This window comes from Sphaerodactylus townsendi, linkage group LG17 (genome assembly GCF_021028975.2).
Source record: "Sphaerodactylus townsendi isolate TG3544 linkage group LG17, MPM_Stown_v2.3, whole genome shotgun sequence".
Lineage (NCBI taxonomy): Eukaryota > Metazoa > Chordata > Lepidosauria > Squamata > Sphaerodactylidae > Sphaerodactylus > Sphaerodactylus townsendi.
The window spans coordinates 19,012,111-19,039,503 of NC_059441.1; the positions used below are offsets into that span (position 1 = coordinate 19,012,111).

A 27,393-nucleotide genomic window follows, 5' to 3' on the forward strand; every position below is an offset into this window, starting at 1 on the left:
CCTGGACAATATCAGAATAGAAAAGACACCCAAGTACATCTGTGGGTGAAAGAAAAATATACCGAAAGGAAGGCAGGAGTTTGGGCTGGTGTGGAGGTTCCTAGATGGAAAGATCCTTTTTCCTCTGTTTTTCTAGCTGGCTGGACAGTGATTTTTCTGGTGCAATCCTATCTGTCTTCAACATTCTGCAGAGTGGTTTTGGCAGCCAGTGACAAGATCCAAATTTTGAATCCCACCAAGAAGGAAATGGGTGTGTATCGTTGCATGGTGGAAAATGACTTCGGTTTTGATGTGGAAACTTCAACATTGTTATATGCAGGTAGTGTTTGATGCTCCTATTTTGGATTTTACTTTATGACTTCTGTTTGAGCGTTTATATATTTTTGTATTTAAAAATACACATACTGGCGTGCACTGAAACAAAAAATAACAATGTACGGTTATTATAACTCAGTGCAATTCTGCTGGGTCTGTAAGGTGAAGCTGTTCCACCCAACATATGGTTGGGGGAGCTATGGGTAACGTTTGAGACTTCCTCATCACTTTATATCAACTTTTACCAATCTTTACCAACTTTTATTAACTAACTCTCAACCAATAACCTATTATTGTTGTGGCTGTTGTTGTTTTTAAATTTTGTTTAATAGCACAGCTGCTAGTTCTTTAGTTGGTTGTTGGCCTTCCATACAATTCGAGCCTCACCCAGAAGCAGATACATAGCGCCTAGGGGGTGCACGACGCACCGGGTGCGTGCCAGGGCAGGGGCGTTCCGGAGTGTTCTGGGGCGTGGCAGGGCAGGGCACACACATGCCCCAGGCGCAGTTTCCTCTCGCTCCGGCCCTGCCCAGAAGCCTAGGATGTTGTAATGTATTGGCGTAGTATTTGTGCGGATCCCAGTGGGGTTGCCTTCTGAATCTGTCACAATCAAAAAGAGAAGAAGAAGAAGAGTTTGGATTTATATCCCCCTTTCTCTCCTGTAAGGAGACTCAAAGGGGCTTGCAGACTCCTTCCTGCACCCCACAACAAACACCCTGTGAGATGGGTGGGGCTGAGAGAGCTCCAAAGAACTGTGACGAGCCCAAGGTCACCCAGCTGGCATGTGTTGGAGTGCACAGGCTAATCTGGTTCCCCAGATAAGTGAGGCAGGGAGTCAGAGCATGCTTGTCTGGTTTACCTATTTACTTCTTACCTATTTACTTTTTGCAGAAGCTCCTACAATATTGTCTTCTGCACTGAACATAACCCATTTGGAGCTTTCAAATGTCTCTGTGACTGTTGGTGGGACCATCCTGGCCAGGAAAGGAGCCAACGTTCTTCTGGAATGCCCAGTGAAAGGTAAAGCAAAATAATTACAATAATAAAATAAAAGCCTATTACTTCCATGAAACACCATGCTGAAAAGTTCATCTCAAGTCTGGGACAGCATTAAAAATATCTTAACCAGTAAAAACAACAGAACATTAATCATGGAGCATATATATTTATTAGGCATATCGGCCTTCCACACCGTGTTCCTCCCCCACTTCACATCCTGCTTGCACACACACAGTATTCTTGCTTCCAAGGAGTTCGTCCATAAGATCATCTGTGGCCAACCACAGTGTTTAACAGCTCCCAGAGCTGTAGAAGGTCTTTAAAAGCTAGCTTCATGCCCAGCTGCTTCTTTTCTCAGGAACACAGCAGTACGACTTCTATCCTGGCTTTCCTCATATCCCCTCTTCGCTTCCTGGGTCACCCTCTTTTAAGACTCTTCTGTCTTTGGATCCCAGAACCCTGCCAGCGGAATGGCCTGATGTCACACCTAACTCTTCCACAGATCCCCAGTGGCACAGTGCCAAGCCACAGAAGTATGCCAGGCCAGCTCTAGGCAGGCACTGTCCCAAAAAGTTTTGTACTGATTAGCAAAATGCTTGTCACACGCATGAATGGGATGTATGCAGAGAAAGTCCAGTAGTTTGCTAGTTTCCCCTGGGCGTTAATGTTGGCCTAGTGCACAGCGGAAGGACTAGGTGCCAACTCACCCTTGCTAGAACAGGAGGTAACTGCTTGCAGTATAAAAAAAAGAAACACTCAGACAGTAGATTTAGTTCCAACAGGAATACTTTATCTCTTGTTTCTCAAAGGAACAAAGCCAAATAGCAATAACTATCCTCCCTACTCGGCAACAATCTGAGGGCAGACCTAAAGGTGCCGGAAGGAGGAATTTACTGAATTGGGTATGCGTAGTCTTCTTATATAGTTTTGTCCAGCCGTAAATCATTAGCTTCGATGATCTCGAAAAATCATCCCTGGCCTGTGACTTCTTCACTCTCTGCTTTGGACTGTTACATGCCAATGACTGCGAGACCCAGACAGAGAGGCTCCGACCTTTACTAAATTCTGTAGTTTGACTGTTTACATGCCAATCACTGCAGACCCAGAGGTCAGAAACAGGCCTTTACAATTCTGCTGACTGTTACATTCAGTCATTATCCTATAGACCAACATATGACCGCCTTTGCAATTTTCTGTAATATCCCATGACACCTTCTCTCATATTCTGGTTGGAATGTTGCCTCATTATACATACATTTACGAAACAAAATGTTACAAACAAAAGTCCATTCACATTATTTACACTACCATTACATGGATTGGTAGCATGTACAGTCAGTACGCAGAGTTACTTATTTCACTCACTTTGTACAGAGTCTCTTGCCAAAATTGTACATCTGCTAAGCCGAAACCAAACACCAAGTCATTATGTTTTTTGTATTTGAGTAATTTTGCCTTTTGTTAAGATGTCGGCTATGTTTTACAGCATGATTCACAATTACTGCAACAATCATATTTGACAATTGTATCAGTTGTTTGCGGTTTTACAATTTTGGTTGTGCTACATGTTGAAATGCGATTTACTTTTAAGGTTTTAGCTTTCTCTGCCATGGCTATACATGTCTGTGAGTCTTGCAAAAAAAAAAAACTGTTATAGGTTGTTCATTTCTCACTTAGGTCTTTTAGCAATGCATGACCCATTGTAGCTCATTGCATGCCTCTTATTAAGAGCCGCATAATCACCTCAACAGTTGAAGTGGCAAACCGTTGTTAATTTCGAGATCTCCAACAAATCGGGATGGCTGCCAGCTATTGCATATAATAACCACTCCTTCACGGCTTTAGCATCCTGGAGTCCTCTGCAAATGGGCTGTCCCAAGATACACCACTAAGTCCTTGTTGTTTTGGTTAGAAAGTGTAAAACCATAGTTAGCAGTTCCCTTCAAGCGTTAACGCAATTACTCTTTTTTTTTAGCCTACCTGAGCGTCTTTCTCAGTAGGTTTTGCAACTGTTCTACTTTAATAAAACCTACAGCAAAAGCTATGTCTGGTCTTGTCCAGTTAACTTAGTGAAAATGTACAGCAGGCTATAATTAAAGAAATCGATATAGGTCTTGCCTTTCAAATGCTTTGCTGTTATCTTGCTTACAAAAATCAGCCACCATTGGGGTTTGTGCCACTTTGGCATCTTACAGACCAACTTTTTGTATGTACACCCTCTATCTTTGTTTTGTGTCAGAAACACATCCCCTTCTTCAGATTTTACTGACTTGAATACCCAGCGTATTACTTTAGATAATCTTCAAGTCTTTCAGCTAAAGTGTTTACTCAACTCAGTGTAAAGGATTGTTTGATTTGGTTGTCTGTTTTTGCAACCACACAGAGATCATCAACTTATAAATGTCAAAATGATACATTTCATCACCAATTTACCTCTGGTATATATACAGGCATCGGGCCATTACACTTTGGTCAAATTTCATTTCACATAATGCTGTGTATGCACCTTGTTCTGGGCAACATCTGGCTGACTGTTTCAGCCATTACAAAACTTTGTTGAGCTTATAAACTTTATCAACCTTGTTCATGCTCATAACCTGGTGCTTGCTTTGCGTAGCTATGCGGTCTCTTTGCAAATCTGCATTTTAAATGCGCTGTTTCAAAATCGAAGTCCGCGCTCTATTTTAAAGAGTCTCTTTGCTCAATTCAGAGCGCAATCCCACTTTCAATCTCATGGATTCTGCCTTTGCAGTGGGTGCATAAGTCTGATCGCCAACTGCTTCAAACTTTGTTTTGAGAGAAGCCTTGTGCGATCAATCTTGCTTTCTTTATATTTACCAAGTCCCATGGTGTACATGGAAGTTTGCACGCCTCGTATACCCATCTGCAGGCACCTATGATCCGGCTTATCCAATTGAGTTTATCAACAATGTTAAACACTTTAAGTTCACAAAGGATTCAAACTCATTGTCCATAGCCTGGATCTCCATTTTCCCCTCTGTTCCTCAGATTGGACATTTCAACATATCAAAGAAAACCTTGTGGTTCTGTCCCCTAATTGGCACACTCTCCTTCTTGTACCATAAACCTTTTGGTGGGTATGCCTTTGTTCGGCTCTTTCACAGTCCTGCATTGGGTATAGCTATTTTCTCCAGTTTGCTCAGCCCCCCCTCCTCTCTAGCTTCCTTCCTGGATCACTATCACTATTCTGTTGTTGCCTTGAGCTCCGGAGCAGATGTGTGGACCTTGAACAGGAGGTGGGGGTTGTGTGCTGTCACTAGGTACTCAGTGTCTTGGCTTTTACTGCGTGGTAAAGAACACTTCAGAGCTTTGATGCACATGTTCCCAACCTGTATGCTTTTTCAAAGTTGGCACTTTCGCATTGAGATAGCAATTCTTCCATGGTACCCAATGAAAATCTATAGCGCCTTTGGTATTCCTGCGTATCACTACAAAGCGCGGTCTCTGCCATTTCTTTTGTCCTTTTTTTCCGTTTACTGTCTGGGAATGGGAAGACGTTAGCAAAAAAACTCCCAAATATTCTAAAGAGTGTTTCCAGGAATGACCTTTTGCAAACATTCTGAAAAATGGTGTTTCATTGATACTCTGAACTCCACAAACCTGTTTATTACGTATGTGTGGCAGCTAGAACAGCCTCTCCTCAGAAATGGGAATGGGAACCTTGGCATCATTTATCGCTGTCCAGCATTGTTTGCAAAGAATGCCTAGTCTCCTCCCAATATACGCCATTTTCAGCCCGGGCTGAGCAGATTTTGTTCTCCTGTGGCTAATACCTTTCTGTGTCCGGCATGTTTGGAATTTGTTCCCCCATTGAACTCACCGGGCTTCTGTCAGATTGCAGGTAAAGCCACCTTTGTGAGGGAACCTCACGCCTTCAATCATTGAGGACCCATTCCTTAAAACCTTGTAAAGGCTTCATCCTTAGATTTCCAACAGCAAAGCAGGTAAGAATATCTGCTATAATCATCATCAATCAGCAGAAAACAGGTATATGCGTGCAACTTGCCCGGCATTGGATTTCGGAAAAGGGACCAGCGCTAAGTCTGCAAAGGGACTATGGATTCCAAAATCGGTCTTCTTTCCATTTTATTACAAAGCTCTTTTTTTCGGAGTTGGATGGGATTTCACCTTAACCCCACACTACAGACTGAACGGTCTAGGAATGCTTTTGCAAGGGCTTTACGCTCCGTCACATAAATCGGTTACATTGCCAACGCTGCCCAGTGATGGTGGTGGCAAAGACTTGCACATCCTAGTGGGGACTCTGGTGAAGATTAAGTGCACACAATCATCATGCATAGAGGCTTATTAGCTAGAATTTGAAACTATTCATTACATTTTCATTTCTTGCCCTTTATCCAATTCATAACATACATTTTAATGGTCATGCAGAGTGTACCTTTTTGTGCCACACTCTATGTCATTCTACTCGCATACACAACTACAACCCTGTCTATCAAATATAGTTTTGTACCCCTTGTTCAGCTTAAACTTGGGACGACTCAACAAACAAAAAAATCCAGTCCAGGAACACACAACACATTTTTGCAGAACTTTTTACCTAGGTACATGGGTATGTAGGCAGTTCCCTTGCAGCGTAATGCGCGCAGGTGAAGATCCATCGACCAAGCTGGACATGCTCTGCCACTTGGCCTTGGGACTCCTCCAAGTCAATAGGGTGATGAGCATTTCTACGACATGCTCCTGAGCAGGCAGGGTCCAAGAGCCAGGGATGAGTATAATGGTTTCTCTGGACATCGGTTCTCCGTTAATTACCGTCCAAGTAGTGCTCCTTCTTTCCTCTTCCCCGTTGTCCCTTTAGCTGGCCAAGCCTCCTTCTTCTCTCCCCCCTCTGTGGGTGCACTTCCCTGAGGAAGATGATTGAGTAGAGCCACAATCAACGGAAACAACCCGAACTGCATATGGACCTTTGGACAGTTCCAGGGAAAGTTGGGTTTCTACTTTGCCTCTGGAAACAGCAGGCTTCTCTCTGGCTGTGGCTTCAAGGCAAAATCTCTCTTTGTTTCTAGAGCTCCAGAAGCCGTTACTGATCCACATAGTCTAGAGAGTCAAAATCATCTTCCTTTTTTATGCTCTGCATACTATAGACAAAACATTGTCCCAGCTGTCATCTAGGGAGAGAGTGGTACAATATAGGCCCTATGCTGTTCAGTGAAAGTCAGCCTCTGTCTTCCAGCCTCGCATCGAATAGTGCAATGTACGAGCTGTTGGACATGGTTGGCCACATTTTCACCTCCCTTCTCAGCTTCAAATTGTATAAACGTCTGGTCAAGATTACATTTGGAACCAACGGTCTGCGTCTAATTGCCTGGTACAGGTGGTCCTTTCAACACCTTCCAGCAGTCAAGCCTTCTCAACCCAACCATTAGATAGATGAGCTGGGAGTTTTCCACAGCCAACATTATGGGCGCCTTTGGCTCTGGCATCACCCTCTGCTCTGCTGCTGTGCCTGGGTTCGGTGGGGTCTCTGACACAGCCCATAAATCTTCCGCGATGTAAGAAAGCTCTCCAAGGCATTTTCACACTCCATGCTGGAGTAGGTTCCCTGCAGTCAGCAGTTCAAAAGGAATAAACTGGCACATGGTGGGATGTCATGGTGTCCGCACTGCTCTCATGACACTCCTCTCTAGCACAGGAGTGGTTGGGATACACAGATTTATAACGGCCCAAATTAATGTATGGCCTTAGTGCACGAAGGAAGTGACTAGGTGCCAACTCACTTATGCTAGAGACAGGAGGTAACTGCTTGCAGTATAAAAAAGAAACACTCAGACAGTAGATTTAGTTCCAAACAGAGAATACTCTTTATCTCTTTGTTTCTCAAAGGAACAAAAATAACAATACCAACTATCCACTCACTACTCTGACCCAACAGTCTGAGCCCGAACCTAAAGGTGAAGCTGGGAGAGGTGCACTGAATTGGGTATGCGTAGTCTTCTTTATATGCATAGTTTTGTCCAGCAAATCATTAGCTAGATGATCTAATCATCCTGGCCTGCTTGACCTTTTTCTGCACTTCTGCTGAGCTGTTTACATGCCAATCACTGCAGACCCAGACATGAGAGGCTCCGACCTTTACAAATTCTGCTGACTGTTACATATAATCACTGCAGACCCAGACAGAGAAGGCTCCGACTAGCACACAATTCTACTGACTATTTACATTCCAATCACTGCAGACTCCAGACAGAGAGGTCTCGGGACCTTTTGCTACCCTGCTGACTGTTACATTCCAGTCATTCTAGACCAGCATATGACCACCTTGCAATTTTCAATATCCTGACAGTTAAAACCTATGCACTATGCACCCGGAGACAAATTGCGTGCTGGGGATGCCTGCCAAATTTTGCAGTTCCACAGTTTCGACTTGAAACTCAGTCAGGTCTTACCGCTAGGGAGCATGCATGGGTAGATGTATGCTCATGCGCAGTATGTCCTATTTTGACATTATTCCTCCCTTTTGCACTCTAAACCAGTGGTGGGATCCAAAAATTTTAGTAACAGGTTCCCAGGTGGTGGGATTCAAACAGTGGCGTAGCGCCAATGGGGCTGGGCGGGGCACGACGGGGGCGTGGACGGGCATTCCGGAGGCGGGGCATTAATAATTTCTCTGTTACTGTAAAAAACTCTTACTGTAAAAAAAAGTTCCTAATTTCCAGCTGGTATCTTTCTGTCCATAATTTAAACTCATTATAGCAAGTCCTATCGTCTACTGCCAACAGAAACAACTACTTCTCCTCTAACTGACTGCCTGTCAAATACTTAATACTTTCAAATACTTAATTTTGTTTCTAGAAATCAACAGAAGGATGCTTTCCTTAAACAAGGAACTTTATCATATTTCTAAAACATGTTTTTAAAACAGCCCAACAGGAAGAATTGTCCCGTTTTCTACCTTCGCTAACCAGCCCCATAGGAAACAACAGGACTTTATGATTTTTGGACCTAATGGAATTTCTAATGGAATTTCTAATGGAATTTCTAATGGCCCCTCTCGACACACACAAATAATTAGTAACCCACTCTCGGGAACTGGTGAGAACCTGCTGGATCCCACCTCTGCTCTAAACCCACCAGTCTTTATTTCCATACCGTTTTTTTTCCCTTGCATGGATTTTTCCCAATAAACAAGTTCTGAACGTATTGTCAAAGGCCCGGAAAGCCCACAACAGCAAGTTTTGCATAAGTTGCATGCATGACATATAAACGGTATAAACATTTTGCAAAATGAAATTCAAAATAAATGAATGGAGCACGAGCAACAGAAAGGCAAAAAAAAGGACTGACAACGTCTGTGCATAACAAACGAAAGGATATGCAAGCATTCGTGCCATCAGTTAATTCTGGTGATAGATATTTATTATTATGGCCTTTTTGGCCAGCCAATAGTTTAAAATCAGAGTACATGTGAATACATAGCACTCCACTTATACAAAAATATAATATAAATTAAAATCCATTATAAAATCTATTAATAAATAACATTAGCTTCAGGCATTATTACAGTCCTCATCACACAGTGCGGCTCTTTGTTTTAATAAGGAACTACGCTTGTTGTGTACCAATATACAAAATTTAGCTACCTTCTGTGAAATGGCAGAAACACGATCTTCTAATGATATTCTTACAGAATTCGTATCTGAGTTATCTATGAATGGATATACATGACGAGTTAACAATGGTTGGATCAACAGCTTCCTTTCACCTTCATGTAACTTGCAATGCAGTAAGATATGTGACATTGAGTCTACTTCCCCTGAGCCGCACACACAGGTTCTCCTGTGCCTTGGAATATTTTTTTTTGGGAATCGTCTCCATCAGATTAGCTGACGGGAAGGCATCAAGCGAGCCCTAGAAAAAGCCCATCGGCTTCTTGCTGATGTTATTACAGATAGATAAGGTGCAGCTGAAATACCTATCCATGATTTTAGTGGTTTATATAGAACAGGTAGCCGGGGAAAATCTGTTTGCATCTCAATGTCAGTAAGACGTTGGTGGACCATACCCATTGCTCTGCTACTTCCAATCTCCAAAAGTTGCATTGGATCAAGACCACACTGTCTAAGTTTTGTTATAATCTTTTCTAGCCATCCAGGGTAGGGTGTTGCTGCCAATAATGAAGGCATTAATCCCTGGGGACAGGAAAGCACTTTAAGCCAGTATTTGATGGTTAATTTCCAAAAGATGGTCTCAACTTTGGCCATCCCTGCTTCTTGCCTTAATACCACATTGGCTGTACATTTCGGTGTATTAAACAAGTATCTCAGAAAAATCGATAGGACTCTCTCCAATGGCACAAAATCTGAAATCATTGCCAACGGAGCACCATAGGTCAATTGGGCTAAGGCTTTGGCCTCAAACAGTCTAACTGCACTTGGGATGAACTGTTCCCCTGTGAGCTTAAAACCCTCAAGATTGCCTGTGAACTTCTTTGAGCCGATTGAATAACTGATTGTACATGGGCTGTGGGCTTCCCATTGTATTGGTACACCACTCCTAGATATTTGAAACATTTTGTTTGCTCTATCTGTTGCCCTTTCAGCTGCCATTTAGATCTCTTGAGTTTAGTGTTGAAGGGCACTATCTTAGTCTTGGTATAATTGATGTTTAACAGTTCTTCTGTGCACTTTTGGTCAAAAATCCTCAGTTCTCTCTTCAGTCCCACCCTTGTAAGAGATAATACCACTGCATCATCTGCATACATAAGAATGGCTATTCTTTTATTGGGGGTAAGGGAAGGTGCGTGGGTATCTGCCCCTTGAAATGCAGTTATAAGTGTATTAACATAGATGTTAAATAAATGAGGAGCTAGGAGACACCCTTGCCTCACCCCTTTCTGGGTAGGAATGGGTGCTGTTAGCCTGCCATCATGCGTAAACCTTATCTGCACAGTTGTATTTTCGTGTAACTTGATAATTAGATGGAGGAGACGCCTATCAATATTAGTTTTCATTAGTTTTGTCCATAGCCGGCTACGTGTGACATTATCAAATGCGGCTCTAAGGTCAATGAAGGCTGATTCTGGTGAATATCACGTCAAAGGCAGCCAGTGGGTGAAGTGGTTAAAGCATAGGTGTCAAACTCACGGCCCTTCAGATGTTGTGGACTACAGCTCCCATCATCCCCTGCCAGCATGATGCTGGCAGGGGATGATGGGAACTGTAGTCCCTAGCATCTGGAGGGCTGCGAGTTTGACACCTGTGGGTTAAAGTGTTGAACTAGAATCCAGAAAACCCAGTTTCAGATTCCCTCTTGACCATGGAAGCCTTCTGGGCGACCTTGAACCTATCGCATGCTCTTACCCTTGACCCTGGCAAGTATTTGGCAGGGAGACCTCCGAGGAATACCAGGGGCGTGATGTGGAAGCAGGCAGTGGCAAACCATCTGTAAAAGCCTCTTGTTTTGAAAACCCTACAGGGTCGTTGTAAGTCAGCTGTGACTTGATGTAAAAAAAATGGAGCAATGTACGCAAGGCAAGTTTTACAGCCCTGGGCATACTGTTTTCCCCATTTCTCACAAAAGTGACTGGTGATCATTTCCTGAGGGGGAAAAACTGGGGGACCCCATAGCATGTGGGGGAGTGGTTTCTGTACCCTAGTGGTTGGAGACTACAAGAGTGTTCTGTGTGGTGTAGTGGTTAAGAGCAGGTGGATTCTAATCTGAAGAACCGGGTTTAATTCCCCACTCCTCCACCTGAGGGGCAGAAGCTTATCTGGTGAACCAGATGTTTTTCCACACTCCTACATTCCTGCTGGGTGACCTTGGCCTAGTCACAGTTCTCTCTGAACTCTCTCAGCCCCACCTACTTCCCAAGCAGAGGTGGGATCCAGCAGGTTCTCACCAGTTCCCGAGAGTGGGTTACTAATTATTTGTGTGTGCCGAGAGGGGGTTACTAATTGAGTCCGCTTTTCCATCTGCACGCCCTCGCCTCCCCAAGAGGCACACTGCCTTTGAACGTGAAGGTTCCATACAGCAGTTGCGACTAATAATGTAACTCCCTGAACTGGGTTAATCCCTTTCAGGTACTGCAGTTCATTGATTCTCAGCCTTTCATACCTTTTATCTCACCAGTCTCTATCAAAGAACTTGTGTGTTTCACCATTGCTGTGTTCAGATGTGTGAGTTGGGGCATTTTCTATAATGTGATGATGATGATTTAGAAATGACCTGGTGAAAAAAAATTTTTTTGAGGTCATAGTGGGGTGGCTGCCCATGGGTGGGGGGGAGCATCCAACTCAGGTTTTGCCTAGGGCTCAGGTTTGCCTAGGTACGCCTCTGCCCCCTTTGCTGAGGCGGGGCTGGCAAGGGAACCTGTTGCTAAAATTTTTGGATCCCACCACTGCTCCCAAGGTGTCTGTTGTTGGGAGAAAAGAAGGGTAGGAGTTTGTAAACCACCTTGAGTCTCCTTACAGGAGAGAAAGGTGGGGTATAAATCCAAACTCTTCTTCTTTTGGGGCTCAGAAATATCTGGGGTCTCACAGACTAAAGAATCAGAAGGAGAACCAGCAGTACCCGAGGCTGCCAGTATTTCTGTAAAAACTGGGAAGTGGTTACGGCCTGGTAAGCTTTAACCTTACAAAGCCTCCAGGAAAGAAACTGGACTGTCTACCATTACCTTTGTGTATCACGCGGCCCAGAAGTGCATCTCATTGCCAACCATTGGCACAGGCCAGTGCGGAGTGTCGTGTTTAATCAAAATCAGCTAGTACATACAAACCCCCACTTCTTACTCCGACTTGGAACTACAGGCAATCGAAAACAAATTGTTAAAATGAGCCGGCTGTGCCATTTCCATTTTTATTACTTTGGTGGGGGAGAGGCGCATTTTCCCTTAGGCTGCTACCAGGAAAGAGAGCGCGAAAGCACCTCTAGACGCCCAAAAATAACGATAGAAATAGATGAACACACATAGTTCTGCAAATAGCTTTTTAAAATAGTGGCGCCAGACCGACAGATATTGGGACACGCGTCTCGGTTGTTCTCTGCTCGCACTAAGGGTATTGGTTGGGTGATGTCATGTTTTCCAGCTCTACTTTGGCAACTGTGTGTGGAACAGCAACCTGCGTCTCACATTCAGCGGAGTTAGTCACACTTTTGGTGCTAAACATGGGTAGCGTTAGCGATCTCGGAGTCATTTTGCCTCTGGCCCGAGGGCTGCTTTGCTTTGCAGCATTGTATCGGTTGGATACAATTCTGGAGGTGTCATTTATACATACGCTGGCTGGCAGACAGTTATATACACGCTGTCATGAGCACAGTTACATTTACAGTGGTTGCTTTACTTCACCTATTAGAACCAGAGAAATCAAGTCCAAGTTAAAGTACTAAGAAAGAAGCAGCATATTATTAACATTTCATAGATCACCGAAGCGGATTGCTGCAATATGACGTTCGGGGGCTTTATTTTGGTACTGGAGATCAAACCTTCTCATCCCACAGGGCAATAACATCTATTGTGCAGGCGAGTGGTCCATCACACAAAGGACTCCAGAGTCACTTTGTTCTCAGCAACTGAGTTCTTCACACTGTCAAGTCCGACAATGTTTGAATCCATCATATTCTTCTCTTCTCAACTCACTGGAGAATAATTTTCAAGTGGCCAAGTAGTAGGAAGTAATGAGCAGTAGAAGAGCCCACACCACTCCAGGAGGTCTAGCATCAGTGGTAGGATTCAGATAATTTAACAACCGGTTCCAAAAGGACTCATTGGTGGGATTACAACCAATTCTCTGAACTAGACAAAAAATTAGGTACCAGTTCTACCAAATAGGTGCGAATAGACTGAATCCCACCGCTGTGTAGCGTGTCTTGGCCAACCTGTCACCTGCAGAAGTGGTTCTTTGTAACCGTGAGGTGCTTACCCACAGCAATGCTGAGGTAGAACGGCGCATTATGTTCAAAGATAGAATTGAATTCTGTGTGCTTAATTTTCGACAGATTTTTGCTTAATTTTTTTTAACAAGATGCACTTGTGTGGTGGTTGTGATTTTAAAAGGGGGAGGGGCTATGTGACCCTGAACAACCGCAAGCTCCACCCACCCATACCAGAGTGTGGGGAATAGGAGTTTCTGTAAGTCTTCCTCACCATGGTAGAAATAATGAAGGATTTTTTTAAAAAAAACAGCATGAGGAAAGAATAAATCATCCCTTTGCCTTGAGTCTATCTAACTTGGACACTTAGATATCATTCTAATATCTGACTTGTTGTGGACCCCTTTTATATCAAGGGATGTAACACTGTCTTGGGGTCATTCTCAATCACAAAGGATGTTATATGACAATATCAACATGTCCCCCAACAATCTTTCTATCATATTGGTTATTAAAACCAGCAGTGGCACAGTGGTTAAGAGCAGGTGCATTCTAATCTGGAGGAACCGGGTTTAATTCCCTGCTCTGCCACTTGAGCTGTGGAGGCTTATCTGGGGAATTCAGATTAGCCTGTGAACTCCCACACACGCCAGCTGGGTGACCTTGGGCTAGTCACAGCTTCTTGGAGCTCTCTCAGCCCCACCTACCTCACAGGGTGTTTGCTGTGAGGGGGGAAGGGCAAGGAGTTTGTAAGCCCCTTTGAGTCTCCTACAGGAGAGAAAGGGGGATATAAATCCAAACTCCTCCTCCTCCTCCTCCTCCTCCTCTTCTTCTTCCTCTTCTTCTACTTCCTCTTCTTCTACTTCCTCTTCTTCCTCTTCTTCTTCTTCTTCTTCTTCTTCTTCTTCTTCTTCTTCTTCTTCTTCTTCAAGGCTGCATAAATTAACCAAGCATGTACTGAAAAGGTTTCCATCTAATGCCAGGATTTTTGTTGGATGATAAAAAATTTATTTCTGTTAATATTTAAAGCCGGTACTTTTCTTTCCGTTGCAGAAAGCATTCTGGATCTAGTACAGATTAGCGTTTCTTTTCAAGGGATTCACAATATTTATTTATAGATTTACTTCCTCAGTATTCGGTACAATATTTATTTATACGTTTACTTCCTCGGTACTCGGTTTTTCTAACTGAGGCCCTTTCCGCATGGGCCAAAAGCGACGCCGTTGGACCGGTAAAACGCCGTTTTGGCAGGGACCCTTCGCACAGGCGCCACTGCCAAATCACTGCAGCGGCGCTCGGTTCCCGCCCAAACGGTGTTTTTAAACCTCCTTCGGGAAGTGAGGTTTTTTGCAAATGCTGGCTTCCATTCAGTGCCAGGCGCCGGCGTTTCTCCCCCGGCCCTCCTAAACGCTGCTTACCTCTGGTCTCCTTCTGTCGCATTGTGGAGACCAGGAGACATGCCTCCTGGCCTCCGACTTCAGGGTCGTCGCTCTGCCGGGGGGGGGGGGGGGCGTTTCCCCTGGCCTCTACAATGTGATGGAAGGAGACGGGAAGTAAGCAGCATTTGGGAGCGGCACAGCCTGTGCGAAGGCTGTGCTGCAGGAGGCGCGCCCAGCAGGACCGTCCATGCGAACTGGGGTCCCACGGGGGTGCAGCAGCATAAACTATGCTGCTGCACCCCTGCAAGCTGGCCGTGTGGAAAGGGCCTGAGAGTAAAGGTGGGTTACAGAAGAACAAGGAATGTACTGAACCAATGTAATGCAAAAAAATGTAACCCCATTTCACCAAAAAAACCCTGCAGTACATTAGAAAACAATTTAAAATAATGCAAAAAACAAAACATAGATTACAAATAAAAAAATAATGCAATATACAATATAAACAGCATAGTACATACATAAAATATTAGGAGTTTCCCATAAGATCAAGGAAATATTTTAATTGTTCCTCTGATTTCAGATCAGTTTCACACATTGCTTGCTTTCTACTCTTCAATCAATATATGCTATAAAAATTTTAGAGAGTGTACTAGTGTATTGTTAGAATTACAGATGGATAGAACTGCATTTACCAAACCCTGAAAATTCTTGAAAAATTGAGACTGGCGCATTAAATTAAAGGGAATTGAAATAAATCTTTTTTTAAAAAAAATGTCTGTATTATAATGTGCATGGTCTGTCTGCCACCTACTGGTTAAGCAAAGAAGAAATATTTTAACATAACAGAAGACAGAAATTTCAAGTCACCATGTGGAACCACCATGCTAGGAGCTACAGCGCTATTATGTCTTGATTATGCTTTTAAACTTCCATTGCAGTGGAATATTCATATCTTGACTGGCGAAAACATCTTGACTTTTCCCAGTTCTTACTTGCAGTTTTCTTGAATCTTGAGGACCAATTTACCAGAATCCCCTCTGGACAAATTTAACAGCAAGTTTGTTCATTGCTGTTTTTCTTTTAGCTGCCAACTGTACTGTCCGGTGCACTTATTTTATTTCACATTTACAAAGTCTTGCCAAGGGAAATATGACACTTCTCTGAAGTCAGAATCTGGAAAAAAATAAAGGAGATATAGGATCGGAACATTCCTAAGTTAGATAGGCTTTTACAAAACTCTGTTCTCAGCAAAATTCTTCTAGCTTGGTTGGAAACAATTCCTGGATGGAAAACAGAAAATACTTCATGAAATGCTGCAGACTGGCAGGAAAGTTTTCAGAAGGTAAAAAAAAAAAATCCAATACTTTAGAAGTAACTAGTTAGTAAGCCAAAAATTTTATAGCATGTAATATTTTATTGAGCTTTTAAGGTTGGAGGAAATTTGTTTTTAAACACTGTTCGTTTTACAGGCACCCTGTAGTGCAAAGCTTTTTAGGAAATAGATGCGTGATGTTTTATGCACTCTCAGCCTGCCCAATTTTTTTTTACTGTTTCTGAGGTTCTTAAGGTAGAAAATATTTTCTTAGCACAACTCATGTACCTGAAAAACAATTTCTACTGAAACAGAGGAAACTTCAGGTTAAAAAGCTGAAGAATGGGATGCAGTGTGCACCTTGACAGTATTTGCCTTTTTTTTGTCATAGTCATGGATTTTACACCAGACAAGTATAGTTAGAGTGTCTCTATTTTATTCTGCCTCCTGGGATCAGATGCACAGTTCAAAATCGCTCTTATTCCTCCTGTCTCAATGTGTACGGTTCATGAAATAACGTCGTGTCTCATACAGAAATGAGAGTCACTAGTTCTCCATCACACTCACGCAAAGTCATAGTGGGGACCAGTTGCCAGAATTCCTTACTAGCTTGGTGAGTGGTTAAAAGCAAAGGACACTAATCTGGAGAACTGGGTTTGTTTCCCTGCTCCTCCACATGAACCCTGTTGGGCTAATCACAGTTCCCTCAGAACTCTGTCAACCCCACCTACCTCACAAGGTGTCTGTTGTGGGGAAAGGAGCAGAAAAGGAGTTTGTAAGCCCCTTGAGTTTCCTTAAAGGTAGATAAAAATGGGCTATAAAAATCAATTCTTCTTTTCCTCCTCCTCCTCTTCCCACTCCCTTCAAGTCAAGTCTAACAGCATATCAACTTCAACCGACCTTTATTAGGCATATCAGCAAAAATAAACAAAATACAGGACAGAGTAGGTGTTAAAACTGGACATAAAACTGGACAAAGCACATAAGGTTAGTAAGGAAGAGGTGATCAAGCTTCCATTATGTCTTTGACTTGGGCACTTCTAATAAAAAATCAGCCGTTTTTCCAGTTACCCCGCCGTTGCTATTATTCAGCAGATGAATAGTCTTTGTCTGCTCCAAACAGCTTTTTTTATTCCCTAGAGCCGGGCCAAGTAGGGAGAGTCCAGGTAACGCATACCTCGGGCACGAAAACATAATATGCTGGAGGGTCTCAACAGTATCCCGACAATCTGCACGTGTTCTATCTTGAAGTGGAATATTCAACTGTCGGCCCTTAAGAACGGCAGAGGGGGATGTGTTACATTTAGCTCGAGTAATGATCCATCTCTGCCTGGACTCTTGACAGTTGGGATAGATATTTAGCTGTGAAGCTAATTTCAGGATAGATTCCAAAGTGCAAGGGAGAGCAAGATGTCCTGGCTGCACTCAACTAACAACCAACAGCATATCAAGGTGGATAACACAACCAGAAAAACAAAGCAATAAGAATAGTATCAACCATAAAAGCAACTGTCAATAAAACTGACTTGCAAACTGCAGGGCTATTCAACACTTCACTAAAAAGTGACATCCCAATATCTAGTACTGGGAATGTACTACAGTCGTGGTGGCGAACCTTTGACACTCCAGATGTTATGGACTACAATTCCCATCCCAATTGGCCATGCTGGCAGGGGCTGATGGGAATTGTAGTCCATAACATCTGGAGTGCCAAAGGTTCGCCGCCACTGTACTAGAGCCTATTTTATATGCCTGATAAAGGTGGTGGTTGTTGGTTGGTTGGTTCTCCTGCTCATCCATCCAGGTGACTCTTTGGAGTGTCTCAGGGTGAAGAAGGTGCTGGTGTTCCATGATGGCTTCGGTCATTCTTGGTCATCAGCAGCCCAGGAGGGGATTATCGCTTTTGCAGGAAATTGGCTTGAACCTTATAGTTAACACTGACTGCACAGACCAGCAAGTGGTTGGTTACCAGGCTTGGGGTGTCATCGTGCCTTGAAGTGGTTCTGTGCACCTGTCATGTTCAGTGGAAAGATAAGAGCCCAAGGTCATTACAGACACTTGAATAGGCACTGTTGGATAGCTAGAAAATGTTTCTATAAATGAGATAGCTATGTAGTACTATGCCAGGAAGGAAGGAAGGAAGGAAGGAAGGAAGGAAGGAAGGAAGGAAGGAAGGAAGGATGGAAGGATGGAAGGATGGATGGATGGATGGATGGATGGATGGATGGATGGATGGATGGCCATCACAATTCCTTACATTAAAAATGCATCCTATAAAAGTTCAAATATACATGAGCTATATTTAAATTTACCGTATAAACTCGTGTATAAGCGGACTCGTGTATAAGCCGAGGCACCTAATTTTACTAGCAAAACCTGGGGAAACGTATGACTCGCATATAAGCCGAAGGTGGGAAGCCGAGAGGCAGAGGGAGCTCCTTATTTGGGCAGTGACTCCCCCTGATGTCATTGCCCAAACAAGGAGCTCCCTCCACCTCCCTGCTACCTGGGCTTCCTCAAACCCAGCTGGGAGGTGGAGGGAGCAACAAGTGGCTTGTGCAGCCACAGGGAGTTTATCCCAGCCACACCCCCAGCCTGGGCAGAGGCCTGAAGGAAAGCAGAACTCGTGTATAAGCCGAGGGGGCATTTTTCAGCCTTAAAACAGGGTTATACGCGAGTATATACGGTAGTTAAAATCATTAATATTGCATTCAGACATCCGCCTTCAACCTCATTCTCCTAGCAGCATAGGCAAATATAGCCATATGACTTGAGATATAACGGTCACAATCTGCTAACAGAAAGATCAATTTTTCCTCACGGCTCCTGTCCTACAATAAAGGCATCAATCCCATAATGTACTTTTTCCTGGGCTCATCATACAGGGGATGTTCTAAAACATAGTGCACCAGGTCTTCTTCCCTCCCTATAAATGAGTGTTGATGGCTGCTAGCAACTAGGAGGGGCTTGATGTGCGTTGCAAATGGTTTGCCTGAGGTTGGAGAGAAATTTGGCAGTCTGTAACTTACAAAGGCCCTGACCTGGATGGCCTCAGCTAGCCTAATCTTGTCACATCTCATAAGCTAAGCAGAACTGGGACACTGCCAAGGAAGTCCACAAATGCTTCACAGGGGCAGGCGATGGCAAACCACCTCTGGCGATCTCTTGCTTTGAAAACCCTACGGGGTCACCATAGCTTGGTTTTAATGGGATGGCCCTTTCTACCAACTTACAAAGCAGCTGGCTGAGGGCTTCCGGGGTACACTTTGGCAACAAGTCCTGACCACACTCGGTTCACAAGGCGATGGGTGATCAACTGGTAAAAAATAATAATGCATTGACAATCTGAATGATAAGCAACGGATAACTTTCTCCTGTCCCCACATTTCAGCGTACTACTTTAAAGTGACAAGCTTTGGAGCAGCTACCTCTGAGTCAAAACGTTTTTGTTTTTGCATTTCCTGTCTCCCCCCCCCCACCCTTCCAGGTGTTCCCCAACCAGATGTTGCTTGGTTTAAGAATGGGAGTTCCATAAAAAGTCCTTTTTTTACAGTAGTGAATGGGTCTTTACTCTTAAGGAACATTTCATCTGAGGATTCTGGAACGTACACCTGCACAGCCACCAATGCTGTGGGAAAAGCTGCAGCCAAAACTGCTCTTCGACTGGCTGGTAAGTGGAGATTTGGAGGAGACAGGGATCTCTGTGGGGCACAATGTCATAGAGTCCATCCTCCAAAGCATCTGTTTTCTCCAGGGGAACTGGAGATGAACTGTAATTCTGGGGGATCCCCAGATCCCACCTGGAGGCTGGCCTCTCTACTTGGATGTAATCAGTGCCGGAGCAAGGGGGAACCGCACCCGGGCCACGCGTGCGTCCTGCGCCCCTGCCATGTCCCCACCCGCCCTGGAACGCCCCCGCCATGCCCCCGCACTGGCTTGCACCCCCCCTATCCCCTTGGCACTACGCCACTGGATGTAATATTTCCCCCCCAGGTGAAAGACTTCAAGAGCCTCCAAAATCTGGCAGCAGCAGGAAAAGGCGTGTCATGGCATCTTGGACTGGCACAAATGTTAGTGTGGTACCTGGTGATCTTTTACAGATAGGTATGTTCCCCAAACACGCTTGTTAAATGTTCAAATAGCAGAAGCATTCTTTGTTTGCATCCCACTTTTCTGCTCCTCAGGGGGGCTTAAAGCAACTTGCAAAGTAAGAAAATACAATTTAAACCAACAAAAAACAAACAGTACAACAGAACGTTCTAATTTCCTGGGCAGGTCCTGGAGCATCTGGCTCAGGTCTCTCAGGACTGCAGCCCGTGGTAAGGGGCCTTTAAGAGCCAGGGAAGAAGACCTGTTTTTAACTTATGGGTGCATGGGTACCTCAACTTCTTTCATTCTAATCTGTAGCTGCACTCTAATCTGGAGGAACCGGGTTTGATTCCCTGCTCTGCCACCTGAGCTGTGGAGGCTTATCTGGAGAATTCAGATTAGCCTGTGCACTCCCACACACGCCAGCTGGGTGACCTTGGGCTAGTCCACGGGTAGGGAACCTGCGGCTCTCCAGATGTTCAGGAACTACAATTCCCATCAGCCCCTACCAGCATGGCCAATCGGTAGGGGCTGATGGGAATTGTAGTTCCTGAACATCTGGAGAGCCGCAGGTTCCCTACCCCTGGGCTAGTCACAGCTCTTCTGAGCTCTCTCTCAGCCCCACCCACCTCACAGGGTGTTTGTTGTGAGGGGGGAAGGGCAAGGAGATTGTAAGCCCCTTTGAGTCTCCTTATAGGAAAGAAAGGGGAGATATCTCTTCTTCTTCATCATCTTCTTCATTTCGATCTTTTGTTCTATTGCAGTCATTTGCAACTGGATTTTCTTGTGCAGACAAGTGTATGTATGTGCTGTCAAGTCACAGATGACTTATGGTGACCTTGTAGGGTTTTCTGAGAGAACTGTGACTTGCCCAAGATCACCCAGCGAGCTTCATGTGGTAAAGTGGGGAATTGAACCTAGTAGTCCAGATTAGAGTCCACCGCTGTTAACCACTACACCAGCCAACTCTCCAGACAAACCAGTTGCAAATGAGTGTTATAGCACTATGATAGCATAATATCCAGCCATGCAGGCATCCAGTGGGACTTTGAAGGTGAAAAAATGTAGCTCAGCATACGTTTTCGTGAGCCAGAGCTCACATTTGCAGCTGCTATGAATAGATATGCCCTCGGATTCAAATTGCGGTACTCATTGACATTTTGGGGTTAGAGGGCATTAGAGACCTAGTACATGTAGAAAGAAGATGCCATTTTATGATGTTCAAAAGAAGACTAGGAGGTGATAGAGATTAGAAACCACCTCTCTTTATTGTCCCTGAAAGTTCTCTTCAGAAGCATATTTCTTTGCTCTACTTAATTTTTGCCCTCTACTAATTCCTGGCTCATGTCTGATGTCCATTGGAGAGGGACAGTGAACTCTAAAAACTGCAAATTATGAGAATTTGTTTGGATGCTTTCGCAATTGCTAGAGCAGTAATTTTGAAACAGACCATTGCAACCCTTTTAATGTTAAAAGAATCCTTGCGCCTTTACTGTGCTCATCTATTGTATATCCAGAGCCCTTTGGGGATAGGGCGGTATACCAAATCAAATCAATCAATAAATAAATAAATAAATATTTTTTTTGCCATCAAGGTACAGGTGGTTTATGGTGACCCTATAGAGTTTTCAAGGCAAGAGACATTCAGGCCCCTTCCGCACACGAAGAATAATGCACTTTCAATCCACTTTCACAATAGTTTGCGAGTGGATTTTGCTTTTCCGCACAGTAATGTCCAGCTGCAAAGTGCGATGAAAGTGAATTGAAAGTGCATTATTCTGCATGTGCGGAAGGGGCCTCGGAGTTGGTTTGCCATTGCCTGCCTCTGCATAACAACCCTGGGCCTCCTTGGCAGTCTCCCATCCAAATATTAACCATAACCAACCATTCTTTATTTCCAAAGTTGACCTTTGAACATTCCTGAGTTACTTTCATCTGTGCTTCAGTGAAGGAGCAGTGGGCTGTCCTTTGCCATCACAAAACTGTCCAGAGATAAAGATGCGTGGTCTGAAACATGGCAAAGAGCACCCTGCAGAATCCTTTACTGAAATGCAGATGAAGATAATTTAGGAACACCCAAAGGTCAACTTTGGGATACATGCTGACATTGGTGAGCACTAAACTCAGGACAGATAAAAAGCAGAATTCATTCAAAGATTTACTGCTACAGCATGTTGTGGTACTGCTTCATCACCATATGGAGAGAACAAGTCTGGCAGTGACCATTAGCTGTGATGAAAAATAGAGCCTCCACAGTCAGAGGCAGTGTACCTCTGAATACCTGTAGCTGTGCAGAAAAAGAACCAGGGTAGGATTTTGACCATCATACTCTGCTTGTAAGATTTCTGGGGGCATCTGATTGGTCACTGTAGAAAATAGAATGCTGGACCATTGGCCAGATCTACTTTGATTATTTTTACATTCTTAAATCTGTAACTTAGACATTTTAAAAAGCTATCCAGTGTTTTAAGAAAACAAACTAAAATACCTTTGCTTTTTAGGCTGTCCTGTACATCCCAGTACGAAGAATACCATTTACTGGTCCTTTAAAAATGAACCCGTTGGCAAAATTCTAGGCTTCAGTCACGGAACTGTGGTTGAGGGACGTCTCCTAGAGGTGAACATCATCTCCGATCGACTTGCCGGACAGTACAGATGTTGGACTTCATCGAGTGTCAAGCCATTGTCTGTTTGGGTAAATGTCCAGAAGGAAGGTTTGTTGAATATTCCATGACAAGATTCTAACATCTAATCATGTTTCAGTTGCAAAAGTTTTGAGATCTTACTGCTTTCTAAGCATAGGGTAAAACTCTTTGATTCCATGGGGTTGCCAGTGAACAGAACACTTGACTCTGGTTCTTCCCAATTCCCCATAATCCCATGTAAGGACCCCCCACCTTGGATATGATGTCATGCCTCCCCACACTTCCACTGGATAGAATTGGGTGTCATGGGTAGTTCATTGTGATTCAGGGCATAAATTGTCATATCCTGTGGTGAATTTCTGTGGTTAATTACAGTGGACTACTGTAATTAATTACATTGGACTACTGGTGGTAGTATTGGACTACCCCCCCCCCCCCCCCCCATACTATCAGTCTGGTTAACTCAATCAGGAGGGATGTTATAGGTGGTGCCATAGGTTTGGTTTCTAGTGTTATAGTATAGTACAGGGGTCTGCAACCTGTGGCTCTCCAGATATTCATGGACTACAAATCCCATCAGCCCCTGCCAGCATGGCCACAGGTTGCAGACCCCTGGTATAGTATCATTATATTATAATTTTGAGTTTTATATAAATGAATTTTAATTATTGTATATATGACTGATGTAAGCAGACTGAGTCCTGCTTAGGTGGGGAATGGGTGAGGTAGAAATTTAATAAAATGAAATAGATATTATGGGGGAGGGCAGACATATTAGATATTGGGATGTCATTTGGAGCACCAACATGATGACCTGTAATTTTAGTCAACTACATGATGGCCTTGAGTCACACTTCTCACCTTCTTCAGTTGGGAAACTGACAGCGCAGTCCCAAACAAAGTTACATCCCTCTAAGTCCTTTGATGCCAGTGGATTTGGAAGAGTCTAACTCTATTCTGGATTGTGCTGCAAAAAGCCTTCTGGCGAATGAATCTGAAAAGTCCTCCTTAAACCTCTGAGTCTGGTGGGACTATATGAGAACCATGAGAAGAACCTGATGGACCATTCCTTCTCTGCAGGGGCTTAGCGAGAGGGAACTGCGCCCAGGGCACATGTGTGTCCCCACCACACCCTGTCACGCTCCCGCAGGGGCACGCACCCGGTGCATTGTGCCCCCCTGTCCCCTTGGTGCTACGCCACTGCGTCTCAGTTACATTACTAGAGAGGTCTGGGGAGGGGGAAAACAACCAGCTGAATAGTATCATTGTTTTGTGCAGTAGATGTGGAGAATCAGGTTTTTTGCTTTCTTCTGCCTAAACTTGATCCCTGTATTTCTAAATCTAGGAGAGCAGTGGAGAGCTTGGCACAGCCCCATTTCCATAGCACAGCCCCATTTTAACCAAGGACGTATCAGGGCAGATACAACTCCCCCCCCACACACACACACATGCAACACGTGGGAGGCCTTCCTAGTCTCTTGGCTGTAATGTCTGCTTGCCACAGGCGTCTGGCCTGGTGTTCTGAAAGCAAGAAGACACTTGAGCAAGGTGATGAACAATTCAAGAACAGCACAGTCTGTAGTGAGATGCTCACAGCCACCGTTGGTAGTTTTATAGGACCAAGTGGAGCAGTACTGGCCTCTGCCTGTTGTGTCATCTAAGTTGGTAGCTGCAGTACTGTTTTTGGCCTTCTGCATTGGTGGCACTGCAGCACGGCTGAGAGTTGTCCTACAACAACCTGGTTTGCTAAATGACCACAGTGGTACAGAGGGTAAGGTGGCTGGGCCCTTGCTGGTCGCTAGAGATCCCTGGATGCTTTAAGGCAGAAGCACAGCAGGAATGCCATCAGTCCGAGCATGCTCCCTGCTTTTATTCCCAAGTGGCAGCAGGATTGTTGCATGTTTTTATAGAAACTTCCCCCCCAGTTCTGTAAGAAAGTGTACATGGGGGCGCTTCATTATTTAAACACCTTGATAGCTAAAGGGGTGATTTTTGCATGGTGTGGTCTGTAGGAAGTATCATCGTACGATATGTTTGTGGTTAAAATAATAATAATGTCCTCCCAAGTCACACTTTTACTTGGTAAATTTTAACCATTTTTTTGCTTTGAAAAGGTATCTTTTGTTATTATTTTAAGAAAGCCAGAAGTAATAAGGAAATGTTGAAAACCAATAAGATAAATAATTCATTATGTGCTGTGGGAATGTGACTGTGGACACAGCTGGGAGCAATCAATTACCCTTGGGTGTTATGGGACCAACCTCTGCTCTACCACCCCCACCACCCCATGAAAAAGAATTTGTGACTCCTGAGTTTGCCTATAAATTTGCTATAATACTTTTAAGTCATGTCTGAGCTGTGAGGATCTTTTTGAACTGGAACCACAAGATATAAGGTCTTCTAGAGAATATCCTCCTTCTCCTCCCCCTCCCCCCTCCTCCTCCTTTGATAGCAAACTGGGTAGGGTTTTCTCTGAGACCTTGAGAAGCCCCTGATGGGTCAGTGGTGTGAGACTCATGCAAGGAACTGTGCTATATGTATAAAATTGCATATCGATAGAGGCACAATTGCTGTTCCTCCCTCCCTCACCTGTGCCTTTCCTCCCAGCAGAACATAGGTGGGAGCTGGGCGAGTGGAGTCCTTGTTCTTCGTCTTGTGGGAACTCAGGAACCCGGGTCCGAAGGCTGCTGTGTGTGGACCTGAAGGAGCAAAGGGTGAACAAGTCACTGTGTAAAGACAGTCAGAAACCAGCCTTGAATTATCAGTCTTGCAACATCCGTGACTGTCCCGCCAGGTACACACCGTCTGTCGATACTATCTTCTGTTAAGAGACAAGGAGACAATAGTTTGCTATTGCCTTCCTCTGCATAGCTTGATGGGCTCCCTTCCAGGAACTGGCCATGGTCATTCCTTCTTAGCTTCCCAGATCTGATGAGCTCAGGCTATTCAGATTGTCCCATAACCCATCCAAAGGCAAAAGAGCTAACCCAATTACCTTTTTGTATGATGTTCAGCATGTGATTATTTATTTGTTTGTTTGTTTGTTTATTATTATTTTTATATACCCCCCCCCCCCGAGGGCTCAGGGCGGTTTACAACAAGATTAAAACATACAGTAAAACATAATTTAAATATTAATTACATAAAAAACAGAACCCATTTTAAAATGTGGATGGCGTCTGGCTACCCCCTCTCCCCCCCCCTTTGTGCCCACGGGAGGCCAGATGACATGGTAGATGTATTTTTAACCAGGCTGGCCAAACGCCTGGCGGAACACCAGGTCTCAAGCTCTTGCAGGCCCTGGGCGTGGAAACTCCGTGAAGTCCACTTGCAGGGCCCTGATCTCCCTAGGGAGCCTGTTCCACCAGGTAGGGGCCAGGGCTGAAAAGGCCCTGCCCCTCGTTGAGGCCAGCCTGATCATTTTTGGGCAGGGATCACAAGTAGGTCCTCCTCTGAGGAGCGGAGGGGTCTACCGGGGCAATATGGGTGATTTCAGTTTGCTTTCGTGATGGCCTTTTTTCATTTTCCCCACTCAGGTGGGCAACAAGTGCCTGGTCCAAATGCTCTGGTTCATGTGACCGTGGATTTCACCATCAGCAAAGAATTTGCAAGCAAGTCAAGGCCAGTGGTGTTGTCATGACGGTGCCTCCAAGTGCTTGTTCACACAGAGAGCGTCCGATGGAAAGGAAACCATGTGCTGGACATTCGTGTCCACGATGGATAATTCATTCATGGGGTCAGGTAACTGTCATGTTCATACTGGTGGGGCTGACACTGAGCATGGTCTAATAGGGCTTTCCAAACCAACTATGCTGATTCAAAAATTGTCCAAAAATTCGGAAATGAAAAAATCGGTGTGAACAGAAACGTAAACAGAAAAATTCGGAAAGGAAAAATTCAGTGTAAACAGAACATTTTGGGCAAGGTCAGTATTATAGGCATTTTAAAGATAGAAGGTGGGCTGCGAAGCAGAACCAGAATCCTCATTTGGGGGTCCAGCAACATATGGTCCTTGGGCAGTGGTGGGATTCAAATAATTTAACAACTGGTTGTTTACAAGCACCATGTTAACAACCGGTTCTTCCGAAGTGGTGCGAACCGGCTGAATCCCACCACTGTCCTTGAGCCCAAATCTGGTCTCTTGTGTGGTTCTGACTGGCTTTTGTGGTTCTGACTGGGTTTTCAGCTGCCGAACCAGTCGAACAGCCTCTGTGGCAGTAAGACCTTGAAGCCAGTGGAGGGGGGGAGCAGGAAGAGGGCCCTTTCTTTGTCCAAAGAGACCATCCAGGCCAATTGGATGCTGACCCAGGCCTTATCTAGCTTTAAGGAACTCTCTTATGTGCGGTAAAATGATTGGGCATGCTGAGGTTGTTAATCTTTTTCTCTTGAGCTGAGAGATTCTGCTGAAATATTTATTCAGCTTCCATCGTAACTTATTCCTCGCCATGGAAACCACAGCCAAATGTTTTGAATTTTAACATCACTGTCAAATTAATCATGACACCAAGTGTGGAAAGGGGAAAAAAAAGAACAATCCCTCTTTTGGCTGCTGTTAAAACAGTAGCAAATGCCTGTCATTTTTCTGAGCAGGGTGCCCGTGAAGAGAGCCTGCATATTGAGCAGGCAGGGAGGGGTAGAAGAACATGTGGGAATGGCCAGTAACACTCCAAGCAGTTAAAAGTAGCTTTCTGCCTCTCCTTTAGTGTCTCTGCCATCTGTGTCTTATCCTTTCCTCTAAAATTACCGCAGCAGCTTTTCATACATGTACACACATTTGCTCTTGGTGGTAGAATTCCATCTT

The 27,393-nt window shown here is 44.3% G+C and overlaps 1 protein-coding gene across 1 annotated transcript in view; it reads left to right on the forward strand.

Moving 5' to 3' along the window:
* The window catches only part of ADAMTSL3 (ADAMTS like 3), a 211,202-nt gene that overhangs the window by 177,550 nt on the left and 6,259 nt on the right, over window positions 1-27,393 (forward strand). The window contains exons 23-29 of the mRNA XM_048481642.1: window positions 192-319; window positions 1,207-1,335; window positions 19,346-19,528; window positions 19,852-19,962; window positions 22,449-22,661; window positions 25,200-25,386; window positions 26,129-26,333. Coding sequence (XP_048337599.1) covers window positions 192-319; window positions 1,207-1,335; window positions 19,346-19,528; window positions 19,852-19,962; window positions 22,449-22,661; window positions 25,200-25,386; window positions 26,129-26,333 — 1,156 coding nt within the window. The remainder of the gene's footprint in view (window positions 1-191; window positions 320-1,206; window positions 1,336-19,345; window positions 19,529-19,851; window positions 19,963-22,448; window positions 22,662-25,199; window positions 25,387-26,128; window positions 26,334-27,393) is intronic.